This window comes from Equus przewalskii, chromosome 4, assembly GCF_037783145.1.
Source record: "Equus przewalskii isolate Varuska chromosome 4, EquPr2, whole genome shotgun sequence".
Classification (NCBI taxonomy): domain Eukaryota; kingdom Metazoa; phylum Chordata; class Mammalia; order Perissodactyla; family Equidae; genus Equus; species Equus przewalskii.
This window is the reverse complement of record NC_091834.1, coordinates 102354509-102368352: the sequence shown is the minus strand read 5'-3', so window position 1 is coordinate 102368352 and position 13844 is coordinate 102354509. Positions and strand designations below refer to the sequence as shown.

Here is a 13844-nt window from a genome sequence, read left to right as displayed (position 1 = left end):
TCTTCCTCTTCTTGCTTGAGGAAGATTGTTGCTAATCTACGACAGTCTTCTCTATTTTGTATATGGACACTGCCACAGCATGGTTTGATGAGCAGTGCATAGGTCCACGCCTGGGATCTGAACCTGCGAACCCTGGGCAGCCAAAGTGGAGCACACGAACTTAACCACTATGCCACCAAGGCCTGCCCCTCACCTTTGTTAAATTTATTCCTAGACATTTTATTCTTTTTGTTGCAATTTTAAATGGGATTGTACTCTTGAGTTCTCTTTCTGTTAGTTATTAAAGTATAGAAATGCAACTCATTTTTGTAAGTTGATTTTGTACCCTGCAACTTTGCTGTAGTTGTTAATTGTTTCTAATAGTTTTCTGACAGATTCTTTAGGGTTTTCTGTATATAAAATCATGTTGTCTGCAAACAGCAAGAGTTTCACTTCTTCGCTGCCAGTTTGGATACCCTTTATTTCTTTTTCTTGCCTAGTTGCTCTGGCGAAAACTTCTAGTACTGTGTTGAATAAGAATGGCAAGATCAGGCACCTTTGTCTTGTTCCTGTTCTCAGAGGGATGGCTATCAGTTTTTCCCCATTGAGTATGATGTTGGCTGTTTGTATAATAAAGGCCATCATCATATATGGCCTTTATTATATTGAGGTACTTTCCTTCTATACCCATTTTATTGAGCGTTTTTGTCATAAGTGGATGTTGGATCTTGTCAGACGCTTTCTCTGAGTCTATTGAGATGATCATGTGGTTTTTATTCCTCATTTTGTTAATGTGGTGTATCACATTGATTAGTTTGTGGATGTTGAACCATGCTTATGTCCCTGGTATAAACCCTACTTATCATGCTGTATGATCTTTTTTTTTTTTTTTTAAAGATTGACACCTGAGCTAACAACTGTTGTCAGTCGTCTTTTTTTTTTTTTTGGCTTTTTCTCCCAAATCCCCCCAGTACATAGTTGTTTGTTTTAGTGGTGGGTCCTCCTAGTCGTGGCATGTGGGACGCCACCTCAGCATGGCCTGATGAGCAGTGCCATGTCCGCACCCAGGATCCGAACCAGCAAAACCCTGTGCCACCAAAGTGGAGCATGCAAACTTAACCCCTTGCCACAGGGCCGGCCCCTGTGTGATCTTTTTAATGTATTGCTGTATTCAGTTTGTCAATATTTGATTGAGGATTTTTGCATCTATGTTCATCAGCGATGTTGGCTTGTAATTTTTCTTCTTTCAGTTGTCCTTGTCTGGCTTTGGGATCAGGGTGATGTTGGCCCCGTGAAATGTGTTAGGAAGCACTCGTCTTCAGTCTTTTGGAATAGTTTGAGAAGGATGGGTATTAAATCTTCTTTGGATGTTTGGTAGAATTCTCCAGAGAATCCTGGACTTTTATTTTTTTGGAGGTTTTTGATTACTGTTTCAATGTCTTTACTTGTGATTGGTCTATTCAGATTCTCTGTTTTGTCTTGATTCAGTTTTGGGAGGTTGTATGAGTCTCAGAGTTTATCCATTTCTTCTAGATTGTCCAGTTTGTTGCCATATAGTTTTTCATACTATTCTCTTATAATCCCTTGTATTTCTGTGGTATCTGTTGTAATTTCTCCTCTTTTATTTATTTCTTTTATTTGAGCCCACTCTCTTTTTTTCTTAGTGAGTCTGACTAAGAGTTTATCAATTTTGTTTATCTTCTCAAAGAACCTGTTAGTTTCATTGATCCTTTCTACTGGTATTTTTTGTTTCAATTTAAATTATTTCTGCTCTAATTTTTATAATTTCCCTCCATCTGGTGACTTTGGGCTTTGTTCTCTTTCTAGTTCTGTTAGGTGTAGTTTAAGATTGCTTATTTGAGCTTTTTCTTTGTTTGTTCAGGTGGGCCCATATTGCTATAAATTTGCCTCTTAGGACTGCTTTTGCTGCATCCCATATGAGTTGGTATGGTATGTTTTCATTTTCATTTGTCTCCAGGTGTTTTTTGATTTCTCCTTTAACTTCTTCAGTGATCCATTGGTTGGTCAGTAGCATGTTGTTTAGTCTCCACATATTGGTCACTTTCTGAGCTTTTTTCCTGTAGTTTATTTCTAGTTTCATAGCTTAATGGTTGGGAAAGATGCTCAATATGATTTCAATCTTCTTAACTTTATTGAGGCTTGCCTCGTTTCCTAACTTATGGTCTATCTTTGAGAATGTTCCATGTGCACTTGAGAAGAATGTATATTCTGCTTTTTTTTGGATGGAGTGTTCTGTATATATCTATTAAGTCTATCTGGTCTAGTTTTTCATTTAGTTCCACTATTTTCTTGTTGGCTGTCTTCTGTCTGCATGATCTATCCATTGATGTAAGTGGGGTGTTGAGGTCCCCTACTGTTATTGTGTTGTTGTTAATATCTCCTTTTAGGTTTGTTAATAGTTCCTTTATGTACTTTGGTGCTCCTGTGTTGGGTGCACAGATATTTATATTCCACTTCTTGGTGGAGTGTCCCTTTTATCATTATATACTACCCCCTTTGTCTCTCATGGCCTTTTTTATCTTGAAGTCTACTTTGTCTGGTATAAGTATGACAACACCTGCTTTCTTTTGTTTGCCTTTAGCTTGGAGTATTGTCTTCCATCCCTGCACTCTGAGCCTATGTTTGTCTTTAGAGCTGAGATGTGTTTCCTGGAGGCAGCATGTTATTGGGTCTTGTTTTTAATCCAGCCACTCTGTGTCTTTTGATTGGAGAATTCAGTCCATTTACATTTAGAGTTATTATTGATAGATAAGGGCTTAATGCTGCCGTTTTATTACTTGTTTTCTGGTCGTTCTGTATTTCCCTTGTTTCTCCTCCTATATGTTTCAGAATGCCACTTCACTTTGGTAGTTTTCTATGATGGTTTTCTCAGTTTTCTCTTTACTTTACCATTTGTGTCTCTGTTGTGATTTTCTTTTAGTGGTAACCTTGAGGTTTGTATAAAAGATCTCGTAGATGAGATAGTCCATTTTCTGATAGCCTCTCATCTCCTTTAGTGTAAGCAGGTTCCCTTCGTTTCCTCTTCCCCTTCGGAGTTACTGTTGTCACAACTTACTCCATTTTGTGTTGTGTGAGTTTGTGATTAAAATGACGAGATTATAACTAATTTTGATATTTTCCTTAATTTTTTTAAATAATTTTTATTTATTTAATTAACTTTTGTGAGGAACATTGGCCCTAAGCTGACATCTGGGCCAGTCTCTCTCTGTTTTTTTATGTGGGATGCTACCACAGCATGGCTTGACAAGTGGTGCTAGGTCCACACCCAGGATCTGAATCTGTGATCCCCAGGCCACCAAAGCAGAGCACGCCAAACTTAACCACTGTGCTACCAGGCTGGCCCCCCCACCTTTTATCTTTAATGTTATAATTGTTTGATAACGTTGCGATAGAGAGCTGAAATTTTTTTCTTTTGTCTCCTTATTTATCTCCTTGCACAAGGCTTTGTAAACCTTTTTTTTTTTTTTTTTCAGGTATAAGGGCCTTGTTGATTATTTCTTGTAGGGTGTGTCTTGTGGTGATGAATTCCCTCAGCTTTTGTTTATCTGGGAAAGTTTTTATTTCTCTATCATATCTGAGGGATATTTTTGCTGGATGGAGTAATCTTGACTGAAAGTTTTTGTCTTCCAGAATTTTGAATATGTCATTCCACTCTCTCCTAGCCTGTAAGGTTTTTGCTGAGAAATCTGCTGAAAGCCTGATAGGGGTTCCTTTCTAGGTTATTTTCTTCTGCCTTGCTGTCCTTAATATTTTTTCTTTGTCATTGGCTTTGCCAGTTTAACTAATATATGCTCCAGAGAAGGTCTTTTTACATTGATGTAATTAGGAGTTCTGTTAGCTTATTTTACTTGTGATTCCAGCTCCTTCCCCAGGTTTGGGAAATTCTCAGCTATTATTTTTTTGAACAAGCTCTCTGCTCCTTTCTCCCTCTAGTCTCCCTGTAGAATACCTATAATCCTTATGCTGCCTTTCCTAATTGAGTCAGATATTTCTTGGAGAATTTCTTCATTTCGTCTTAGTTTTAGTTCTCTCTCCTTCTCCATCTGAAACAGTTCTATATTTCTCTGCTCTAAATTGCTAATTCTGTCCTCCATAATATCAGCTCTGTTATTCAAGGAACTCCAGATTTTTCTTTATCTCATTCATTATGATTTTAACCTCCAACTTTTTTGATTGGTTTTTTTTTAAAGTTTCAATGTCTTTTGTGAAGAATTCCCTCTGTTCATTAATTTTATTCCTGATTTCATTGAACTAGCTTTCTGAATTTTCTTTTAATTCGTTGAGTTTTTTTTATGATAGCTATTTCAATTCTTTGTCATTTAGATAGTAAATTTCTGTGCCTTCAGGATTTGATTTCTGGGTGCTTGTCGTTTTCCTTCTGGTGTTTGTATATTCCTTCATACTCTTTGATGGGGTAGATTTGTGCCTTCGCATAGTGGTAATATCTGGTCATGGATTCCACCTGCTGCCACTGGGAGGGGTCAGGAGCAGTGTATTCTGAGCGTGCTGTGAACCCTGGCATCTGTGCCTGTCCTTTGGCATCTCTGCTGACAGAGGCCTGACTGCCATTGCCCGCTGGCAGCTGCTGCTTTACTAACACATGTGCTTGTGCCCTGGCAGGGCTCCCTTGCTCTGGCCAACTGGCCAAGCTGTTGCACTAGGTGGAGGGAGAGGCGCTTTCTTTCACGTGTGTGATCCCGGGGACGTTCTGGCTCTGCCTTCGTTATCTGCCCTCCTAGGGTGCTGGCTTGATGCAGACACCCCCACAGTAACTTAGCCTCATCTATGTGGAGCTTATCCACCTCTAGGAGGCAATTCGGGGAGCGAAGGCATTCCCACAGAGAGCTTCCACCTCCCCCTTCTCTTCTCAGAGCTGTGTGCAGTCCCACACCCTAGGTTGCTGCTGGGGAGGGAGAGGAGATCCCCTTACCTCCTTCCACTTCCTCCCGGGGGGTCCTGCACCTCCACCTTCATACGTGTGGCTGCCTGGGTCTCTCAGACGTTTGTTGTGTTGTGTGAATGTTCTCTGTTGATTTATGAGTGTCCTTTCTGTTGTGTCTTAGAGGGGAGAGTCTAAGGGAAGAGCTCACTCCACCATGATGCTGACATCACTCTCCTCTGGAATCTTTTTTAACAATTAAAAATCATGTTGATATGGAAAACCATTAACAATATATTGCTCAGGGAAAAGGTCAGTTACTACATATAGTATGATTCATATGCATATAAAAGAGGCTAGACAGACTCGCACCACAGTATAAGAGCGGCTGTCTCTGGGGGATGGAGTCCTGGCTGACGTGAGGAACATGCAGAGTGCCAGTGGCTCTCTGTGGTCCCAGGCGCTCTCGTAGAAGAAGGAAGTGATTGGTTTGTTGTTTAAGTTCATCTGGTGAGCAACAGAAATTTCATTGAAATATGAAATAAGTCATTGAGGAAAATAAAGATGTAATTAAACAATTTCTTAAGTTATAGATCTTGACCTTTTTCCTCATTAAAATAATTCCTTTTGGGGCCAGCCTGGTGGCGCAGCAGTTAAATTTGCACCCTCTGCTTCAGTGGCCTGGAATTTGCCGGTTTGGATTCTGGGTATAGCGCTCATGAAGCCATGCTGTGGCAGGCATCCCACATATAAAACAGAGGAAGATGGGCATGGATGTTAGTTCAGGGCCAATCTGGCTCAGCAAAAAGAGGAAGATTGGCAGCAGGTGCTAGCTTAGGGCCAATCTTCCTCAGAAAAATAAAAAATTTAAAAAATAGTTTCTTTCACCAGATGACTCCTCACTGGGGGGCGAAGACCAGCTTTAGCTTCAACATAATGTTAGGAGAAGGGTATATGGTATCAGCGTTGGTTTATTTATATGACATAAATATCACAGCAGCCTTTAGATACCTCAGACAAGGAACATTCATAAGTTCAGGCTCAGCGAGAGATGACGAGAAAATATTTGGTGGTCCTTTCTGTCTCATGGTTCTCTAGGGAAGACGGTTTCCCGTCGACCTTCAGTAGTTCAAAAGATAGTTATTTAATTATTGTTGTTGAGTGTTAACAATAAAGTGTGTCTAGTTTAGAATATAAAGCATTCTGTGATCCTGGATGTAAACCATCATTTTAACTTATAATTTTAATAAATAACTGTGTCATTATGTCAGGATTATTGAAGAACCTAAGTTTTTTTAGAGAAACTTTTAAAAGAAATTTGTTGATTGGCATGAGAAAGATGACAAAGTGATTTTTTTAAACCTAAAGCAAGCTGTGATGTCAAAAGCATCACCAATACAGTATCATTAGGGACAAAAATAAAAACAATTCACCCCTCTTTCCATCTCCTCCTGCGCCCCGTTTTGTACCTGCAGTGGGGTTGACTGTTCAGTATGAAGAAGATGGTCTCCAAGGTAGCCGAGCGTGTGGGGGCCTCAGGCCTCAGTCCTGCAGCTTTTATCAAAGAAGCTGACACTTTCTTAGTCCTTTCGCGTGTAAGGATGCCTCGTTAGAGTGATGCCTCAGAACGTTATCCATTCATTTATAAAAGACTTTCAAGTAGAAAATGAGACATGAATGTAATCTATTTCACCTTATTATAATATTTCATTTATCTTCTGAATATTAACATATGCACTTTGTAGAGAAAAGACAATAAGAAATAAACAGTCTAAGACCAGTGAGCTGTTTAGTTTCAGTGCTCATTTGGACTTCTTTCCCGTGTAAAATAGATCTGATAGTTATTAGACAGTAAGATACAACTTTAAAAAACTGAAAACTATTTAAGAGACTATTCTAGCTACATTGTACTTCACGTTTTGAATTATATCTTTCTTATATTAATATTTTGAAATTTGAAAACTCAGGGCATAGCTGGCTGGTTTTTCTTAAAAGTAGGCAAGCAAATCAGTGTTGCATTTCAACATGAGAGCCAAAGACCTTTATTTGGTTCTGCTCTGTTACTTCCTCTCATTTGTGGGATATGTGCATTGTATAGTATATGACAGATGTTTTTTCTAACATCCGTTTTAAAACTTTTTTATTTAGACTTTGACATGTGGCCCCCTTTTCTCTTGTTTGCAGGTCCATCGGCTGGTGGTAGTAAACGAATCAGATAGTATCGTGGGTATCATTTCCCTGTCAGATATTCTACAAGCCCTGATACTCACACCGGCAGGTAGGAATGCCCGTTTCTGACCTTTGCCCTGAAGTGAAGGAGGAGCGGGAGGTGGAGGAGTGGGCACAGCAGGTGGTGGCTTCTCCACCCCCGCCCCCCGCAGATGGCGGCTTTCTGTGTGTTCCCTTGTAAACCATTTTCACTTTCATTGTGGTTTTGAAGTTTTACTGTTCTACTTGGGTGACAGAGAAGAGTTTATAGCAAGTATTCTGACTCAGGAACATCCTTTCAACACCCCGCGGTGCCTGCATGATCGGGGCTTCACTGCCGTGCTCATCAGAACCTTTTCCATTGAAAGGCTACACTCTCTTCCGTTTTGCTTTATTTTCAGTATTACTCAATGGAAAACATAGGAGGGAAGTTCTTTGGGTTCTATCCATTGACGTCTTCATCGACCCTTTTTTTTAAAAAAAAAAAGCTTACTAGTGTTTTGAGTATATAAAACAAAAGACCTAAACACAAACTTTTTTCCATTAATAGTGTATGGAAATTACATTAACTACCAAACAGTGTTGGTGACTAAACTCATTTTCTGCCAGATTCCGTCTGAGCAAGCCCTCAGGTCACAGTCAGGGAGCGTGCAGCGAGGGCAGGAGTGGAAAAGAGGAGCTGGTGTTTCTCCTGTATCACACATTTAATAGTAGGGTGGGCTGAAGGGGCCCCACAACCACCAGCCGTCCCTCTTTCCCCTTCCCGCTCTGCCCTCCGCCCCATTAAGTACACACAGCCCAGCCTCGGGCCTCAGACGGAGGCCAAGAGGGGAGACTAAGTGACGTGCACTTTGAACTCTTAGAAGTTAAACATTAAAGTGCACGTGTACTACGGTATTGATTTTTCTCTGGTTCAAAAATCAGTCAGACTAGCTAAGAGTAGTTTTTGCAGTTGGCCTATAACTTAGATACCCAGCCTGAAAGAATCCCCACCACCAGCGAGAAGCATATCACGTCCCCGAAGTGAGGACACCACCGGCGTGATCCCAGAGCACTGCCTCACAGGGGCCGCAGGGCAGCGGCAGCTCCCGGGAGTGCTTGGAATGCACACTGGGGAGCCCCACCCCATGTCTGCAGAAGCCGAAACCGTAGAGACAGGACCTGGGGCAGTCATTGCCAAATGTAGTAGAGAACCTGAAACTCACGGCAAGCTTTATAATCACGAAATATTGATAAAATGACTAAAAGGATGTGAGATTGTTCAGAGCATTATTTGTAATAACCAAAACCTGGAAATAACCCAAATATCTTTGAGCAGAAGAATGGGCAGATTGCATTGTATTCATCCAGTGGAATGCTACACAGCATTGACAGCGAGCACACATAGCTATATTTGATGGTGGACAAACCTCACACGTCAGGAAAGGAGCAGGACCAATCCAGAGAGTGGGTTATGTTTCATATACGACTCTCCAGTCCCTTTGTCCACGTTAGGAAAAGGCCTCATCTCTGGGCAGACGCATCCCCACAGGCACATATTTGGCACCCTCAAAAAAAGACCCCCCTTTTCCTGGCGGCTGGCATGGGCCAAGGCACACAGTTTGCCCGGCAGAGTCAGGCGGAATCTCAGCTCTCTTCTGTCTCTACAGCCAAGATTCTTTGTGCATCGCCAACGCAGAGTAAAGTTCTTATCCTCTCTGTGCCTTGGTGTCGCAAACCATGAGAATGAGAATGTTGGGCTGGATGGGTTTAAATTTCCATCTAAATTTGCTATTTCAAAAGTTCTAAGCCGTTAATGCTCCTCTGCAGGGAGGAAACGTGTCCCAGAGCTGGATTTGAAATGCGCGTTACCGTAGAAGGAACATTAGAAAGACAGCAACAGTTGAATTAGAATTCTCTATAGTAGAATGTGTGTAACACTACTTGGGACAATGTTGTGTGTTCCTAATAACTGGATTACAAGTGGACATTTGGAGCAGAACTCTGCTGGAATGCAGGACTGCCTCCGTCTGGCAGCAGCAGTGCAGATGCCCCTGCGCGTGGGAGACAGCACGGTATAAGCATCAAACCAGGGGGCCAGTCTGGTTATCCCCAGCAGCTGAGTGTGAGCAAGCCGCTCACCTCATCGAGCCTCCATCCCTTCAGCTGTAGAATGAGCGGCTGAGACAGGCCGTGTCCCTCCAGATACTTTGAGTTGAAACCAAAAGTGTGAGTGAAAGCTGTTTGTGTGCACTAAGGCACCGGACCCAGGACGAGCCCTGTTGAGTGGGTGTTTATCGAATAATCAGTAAGAGGCACTTTTAGAAAGCATCCACTATGAATGTGAATAAAAGGCACCAGTGGTTATTCTTTTTACCAGATAGTGGGCATAATTCCTCATTACAGACACTGATTCAATATAACATTTTTTCACAAAGTTTTTAGCAGTAGTTCATTGTCCGACTGTCCAAACGAACCTCGGTATCTACACATGAAACCAGGGAGTAAGCAGTGTGATGGCAGTAGTTACAGGTTTTTAGCCCTTTATTTCTGTAGATTGGTAATCTCTTTCAAAAGTCTAGTGTCTTCTAGAGTCGGATGAGAAAATAGGAGGGAAGCTGCTGTGATGAGAACAATAGTAGCTCTCCCTACCAACCCATTTTGAAATATCCTGGCCAGATATGGGTAGGTGCTGTGCACAGTTATCCTTAAACATGTTATAATGCTCTTTTTTACATTTTTGTAAGTATGTACAACAGAAATACTTTGCACCTTCACTAAAGCATAAGTACATATTTCTTTTATAAAAATTTTATCAGAACCCTTTTCCAAAGTCAGTCTTGCATATTTGGAACTACAGTGTGTCATATGGACTAAAAGCGAGCTGCAGTAACGGTAGGTGAGGGGGGGGAACTCAAGCCCACCTGCTCACCCCACTTCTCCAGCTCCTGCAGCCTCCAGAACGGCCTCATAAGGCCCTGCAGGGCGCGGGTGGAGCCGCTGCAGGGCAGAACCACTGCTGCTGTGATGGAGGACGTGCACAGCTGCGACATATTTTTATGTTGCTTTGAAACTTTCATTTTCCATCTACTGACAGGTGCCAAACAAAAGGAGACAGAAACCGAATGACCGCTGTGAATGGAGAAGCCCTGGTGGGAAAACTTGAACAAAGATTCTGGGTCACGCTTTGCCTCATGAACACTGACCGCGAGAGAAGAGACTGAAATGGCTATGAATGTATATCAACGTTTAGTGATGGGTATTTTTTCCAGTAATGTTGAAACTAAGCATAAAAAAAGAAAGATTTTATGTGTTTGAAGATTCAGGCTTGCATCAAAAGGCTATTTTCAGACCTTTGTCTGAAATATTTCAAATGCTGTATGTCATTAAAGTGCGCTGTGTCCTGAAATTTTATTAGTTTTCATTTCAAAGAACTCACTGGTAATGTGACAGGTATATGACATAAGGCGAGTGTATGGCATATTCAGATCTAGTGCCTTATGTCGGAACACAGCGATATGTCATCACTACTGCCCTTCGCCACAGAGCGTCCTGGTGTGAGTGACACTGCTGGAGCGAAAAGTCTTTGACCCTTTACCAAATCAGTTTGTTTTCATTAGATTTGTCGAACAGTCGTAATTTGAATATAAATAATTACTTTATAAAATTTTAATGACAGTTTTATGTTTGTGTTCTGAACTAGAGTGTAAGCAAGACTGCTTTACAACAGCTTTATTTATTTTTACTTTCATGCAGTTTTTTACACATCTTTTGGTGAGTAGACGTCACCATACCCATTCATAAACCATCAGTTGTTATTTTAAAATGGCAGATTTCTCATTATTTAAGTTTGGATCTGTGAAGGATATGACTTCTCAAGGAGCCACTGTGCGGCTTTAAAAGATGAGGTTTCTGGAAGCCTGTGTAGAAACTGCTCTGCGGACTGGGGACAGCCGCGGTTACGAGGAAGCAAAGTGCCGGGAAGATGTCTATTTTTTTCTTGTGTATTGAAATGTAAAATCACAATGTTTGTGTGACTGCTGATGCGATTGTTTCTGTACATTTCGTTGTGGCATATGCAGTATTGTCATAGTTGGAGAGAAACAATGTTTCCTGATGTAAGTGCTCTGAAAATGTTGACACTGTATATATATAAGTATAGTTTGGTTTTTTTGTTTTTGGGGTTTTTTTTTTTGCAGATTGAAAAATTAAAATAAATCCTACTATCTACCATTTTGTTAAAGAAGTTCTTTAAAATGTCGTGTATTTCAGCACATAATTAAAATTCTGCATGCAGTTTCCCACTTAGATATTTCTCCCTGAATAAAGGAGAACATGAATTCTCATATCCTTTTTTCTAATCAGAAAAAAACCTTAATGATTTTATTCATAAACTGTTTTACTCTCCGTTCTTTTTCTTTTTTTTTTTTTGAGGAAGATTAGTCCTGAGCTAACATCCACTGCCAAGCCTCCTCTTTTCGCTAAGGAAGACTGACCCTGAGATAACATCTGTGCCCATCTTCCTCTACTTTATATGTGGGACACCTGCCACAGCATGGCTTGACAAGCAGTGGTCCACACCCAGCATCCAAACTGGTGAACCCTGGGCCACCAGAGCAAGGTGCCCAAATTTAGCCACTACGCCACCAGGCCAGCCCCTATATCTCTCCACTATTAAATAGAACATATTTAATTAAAAGTTGCCATGCAGATTTTCTTGTGCTTAGGTGTCAATTTTTTTGTTTGCTAGGAGGCCGGATATGAGCGGAAGAGCCTTAAGTATATGTTTTCCCCATAGAAACAAGAGCGGTTGTGACTTAGGCTAATGGTAACGCTTGGGAGAAAGGAAGAAAGTCACAAAGCTACTGAAACAACGCAGTTCTGAAGCTCAAAGCATCTATACTCAGACTGCCCCTTGTCTGTGAAGAACACACAAGTGGGCAGAGACTACGGATGTGCAGGTGACATGCTGTCTATCTTCTGCTTCAGCAGTTTGGGGCCACTTAGAAATTTATTAGCATTTCCTCTTCCCACGAGGCATGCGCACATCCTGCAGGCCTCCGACCCTCCCTAAGTACTTTTTAAGGGTTTAGAGTCGTGCGGAAGTGTGTTAACGCACGTTGGTTTGAGTGGAGCAGCCTCGTCTAGTCATCAGACAACCAACAACGGTTCATTATCCTTTTGTTCCCATCTAAGAGTTAGCATTTGTTCTCAGCAAATGCTAAACGCTGGGTTATAGTGAATGTGCTTCTCAGTGCCCTTCTAGGAATCAGGAGAAGTGGCGCTTAAAGGAGGCCAGGTGCAGGAAGGATTCTAAGGGAAAAAGTGTTATCAAGAGAGAAACCCGCGTTGAAACCCTTGCTGGGCGAGCCACGGGTGTCTGCAGCGCGCTCATCACCGAAAGGCTCGCCAGGACCCCGGGCGGAGGGCTCACGCGGTGCTGTTGCGCCCCCAGCAGGTACTCTGGCCCTCGCACCAAGAGGAACTGGCAGCCCCTCAAAGGGTTGTTGTGAACTAATGATGGATATGAGAGCAAGAGCATGTCAGAAACACCATGTCTGTTGCAGGAATGTAGTGTCCATTGTTTTGTATTCTAATCTCTAAGAAAAATGTAAACATTTATTGATGTTTCTTATAACATTTTCTTAGAGAGCCACCTGCCTGAGCAGATACAGCCTTCTCAAACCCGTGGTTCTCAACCAGGGGAGACTTTGACCTTAGGGGACACTTGGCAAAGTCGAGACATTTTTGGTTGTCACCACTGGGGGTGGGAAGGAGGGCTGTGTGCTGCTGGCATCTGGTGGGTAGAGGCCCCTACGACTAAGAGGATCCAGCTCACGATGTCAGCGTTGAGGTTAGAAACCCTGTCCTATGCAATTAGAATGTTCTGGGTCTTTTGGTTACATTTGTTACTTCCTAACTGAATCCACCTGTCTTTAAAAGAAAAATTCAGCAGACAGCCTTTCTGGGCAAGGGGGGGGATGGAAATAACCCACAGGTGAATTCTGTAGGTCCATGTGACCCTTGACAATTTCTTCCAAAGCATTTTCGCCAAAAAGGGAATTTTGCTTTGCAGAATAGCACTCAGGAGAAAATTCCTCCCCATAGGGATATACCTGGAAAGTAAATTTTACTCAGTTATTTTATTTTCAAAAAGAAATCTAAAACAGGCTCCAAAATTGTTTTTCACATAAAATTACCTGCAAAGCTGGCATAGCTGTCAGTCTCCATATAGAGCATGCGTAAAACACCTTCACGTGAAACCCCTAAAATTCCCTCTCACTGTGGACAGCCCCATCTTATTTCTTGGACTAAACGCACTGCATTAAAATTTACTTTTAGGGGGCTGGCCCCGTGGCCGAGTGGTTAGGTTCGCGTGCTCCGCTTCGGCAGACCAGGGTTTCACTGGTTCAGATCCTGGGCGCGGACATGGCACCCCTCATCAGGCCATGCTGAGGCGGGGTCCCACATGCCACAACTAGAAAAACCCACAACTAAAAAATACAACTGTACCAGAGGGCTTTGGGGAGAAAAAGGAAAAAATCTTTAAAAAAGAAAAAATGTAGCAAGGACATAGTAAAACTATCATTCAGCTCAAAGCATATCAAGGTTCCTTCTGGCAGGGTGGTTGGGAAAAAAGTCAGGTACCCAGTTCTCTCTAGACATCTCTGCACGTGACGTGCTGCTGACCTCTCCCCACCAGAGCTCACATGTCAGCATCCAAACACCCGCAGGAACCACTCTGACTTCAGTGTGCGTTGCCTCCCTGGATGGCCTG

At 42.0% G+C, this 13844-nt stretch overlaps 1 protein-coding gene across 26 annotated transcripts in view; it reads left to right on the top strand.

The window, feature by feature from the left end:
* PRKAG2 (protein kinase AMP-activated non-catalytic subunit gamma 2) overlaps positions 1 to 11299 on the top strand; it is a 279715-nt gene extending 268416 nt beyond the window's left edge. For all 26 annotated transcript variants that reach the window (XM_070616865.1, XM_070616864.1, XM_070616877.1 and 23 more), the window contains 2 exons: positions 7064 to 7157; positions 10164 to 11299. In XM_070616865.1, coding sequence (XP_070472966.1) covers positions 7064 to 7157; positions 10164 to 10195 — 126 coding nt within the window. In that variant the 3' untranslated portion in view covers positions 10196 to 11299. The remainder of the gene's footprint in view (positions 1 to 7063; positions 7158 to 10163) is intronic.
* Positions 11300 to 13844: the final 2545 nt, after the last annotated feature.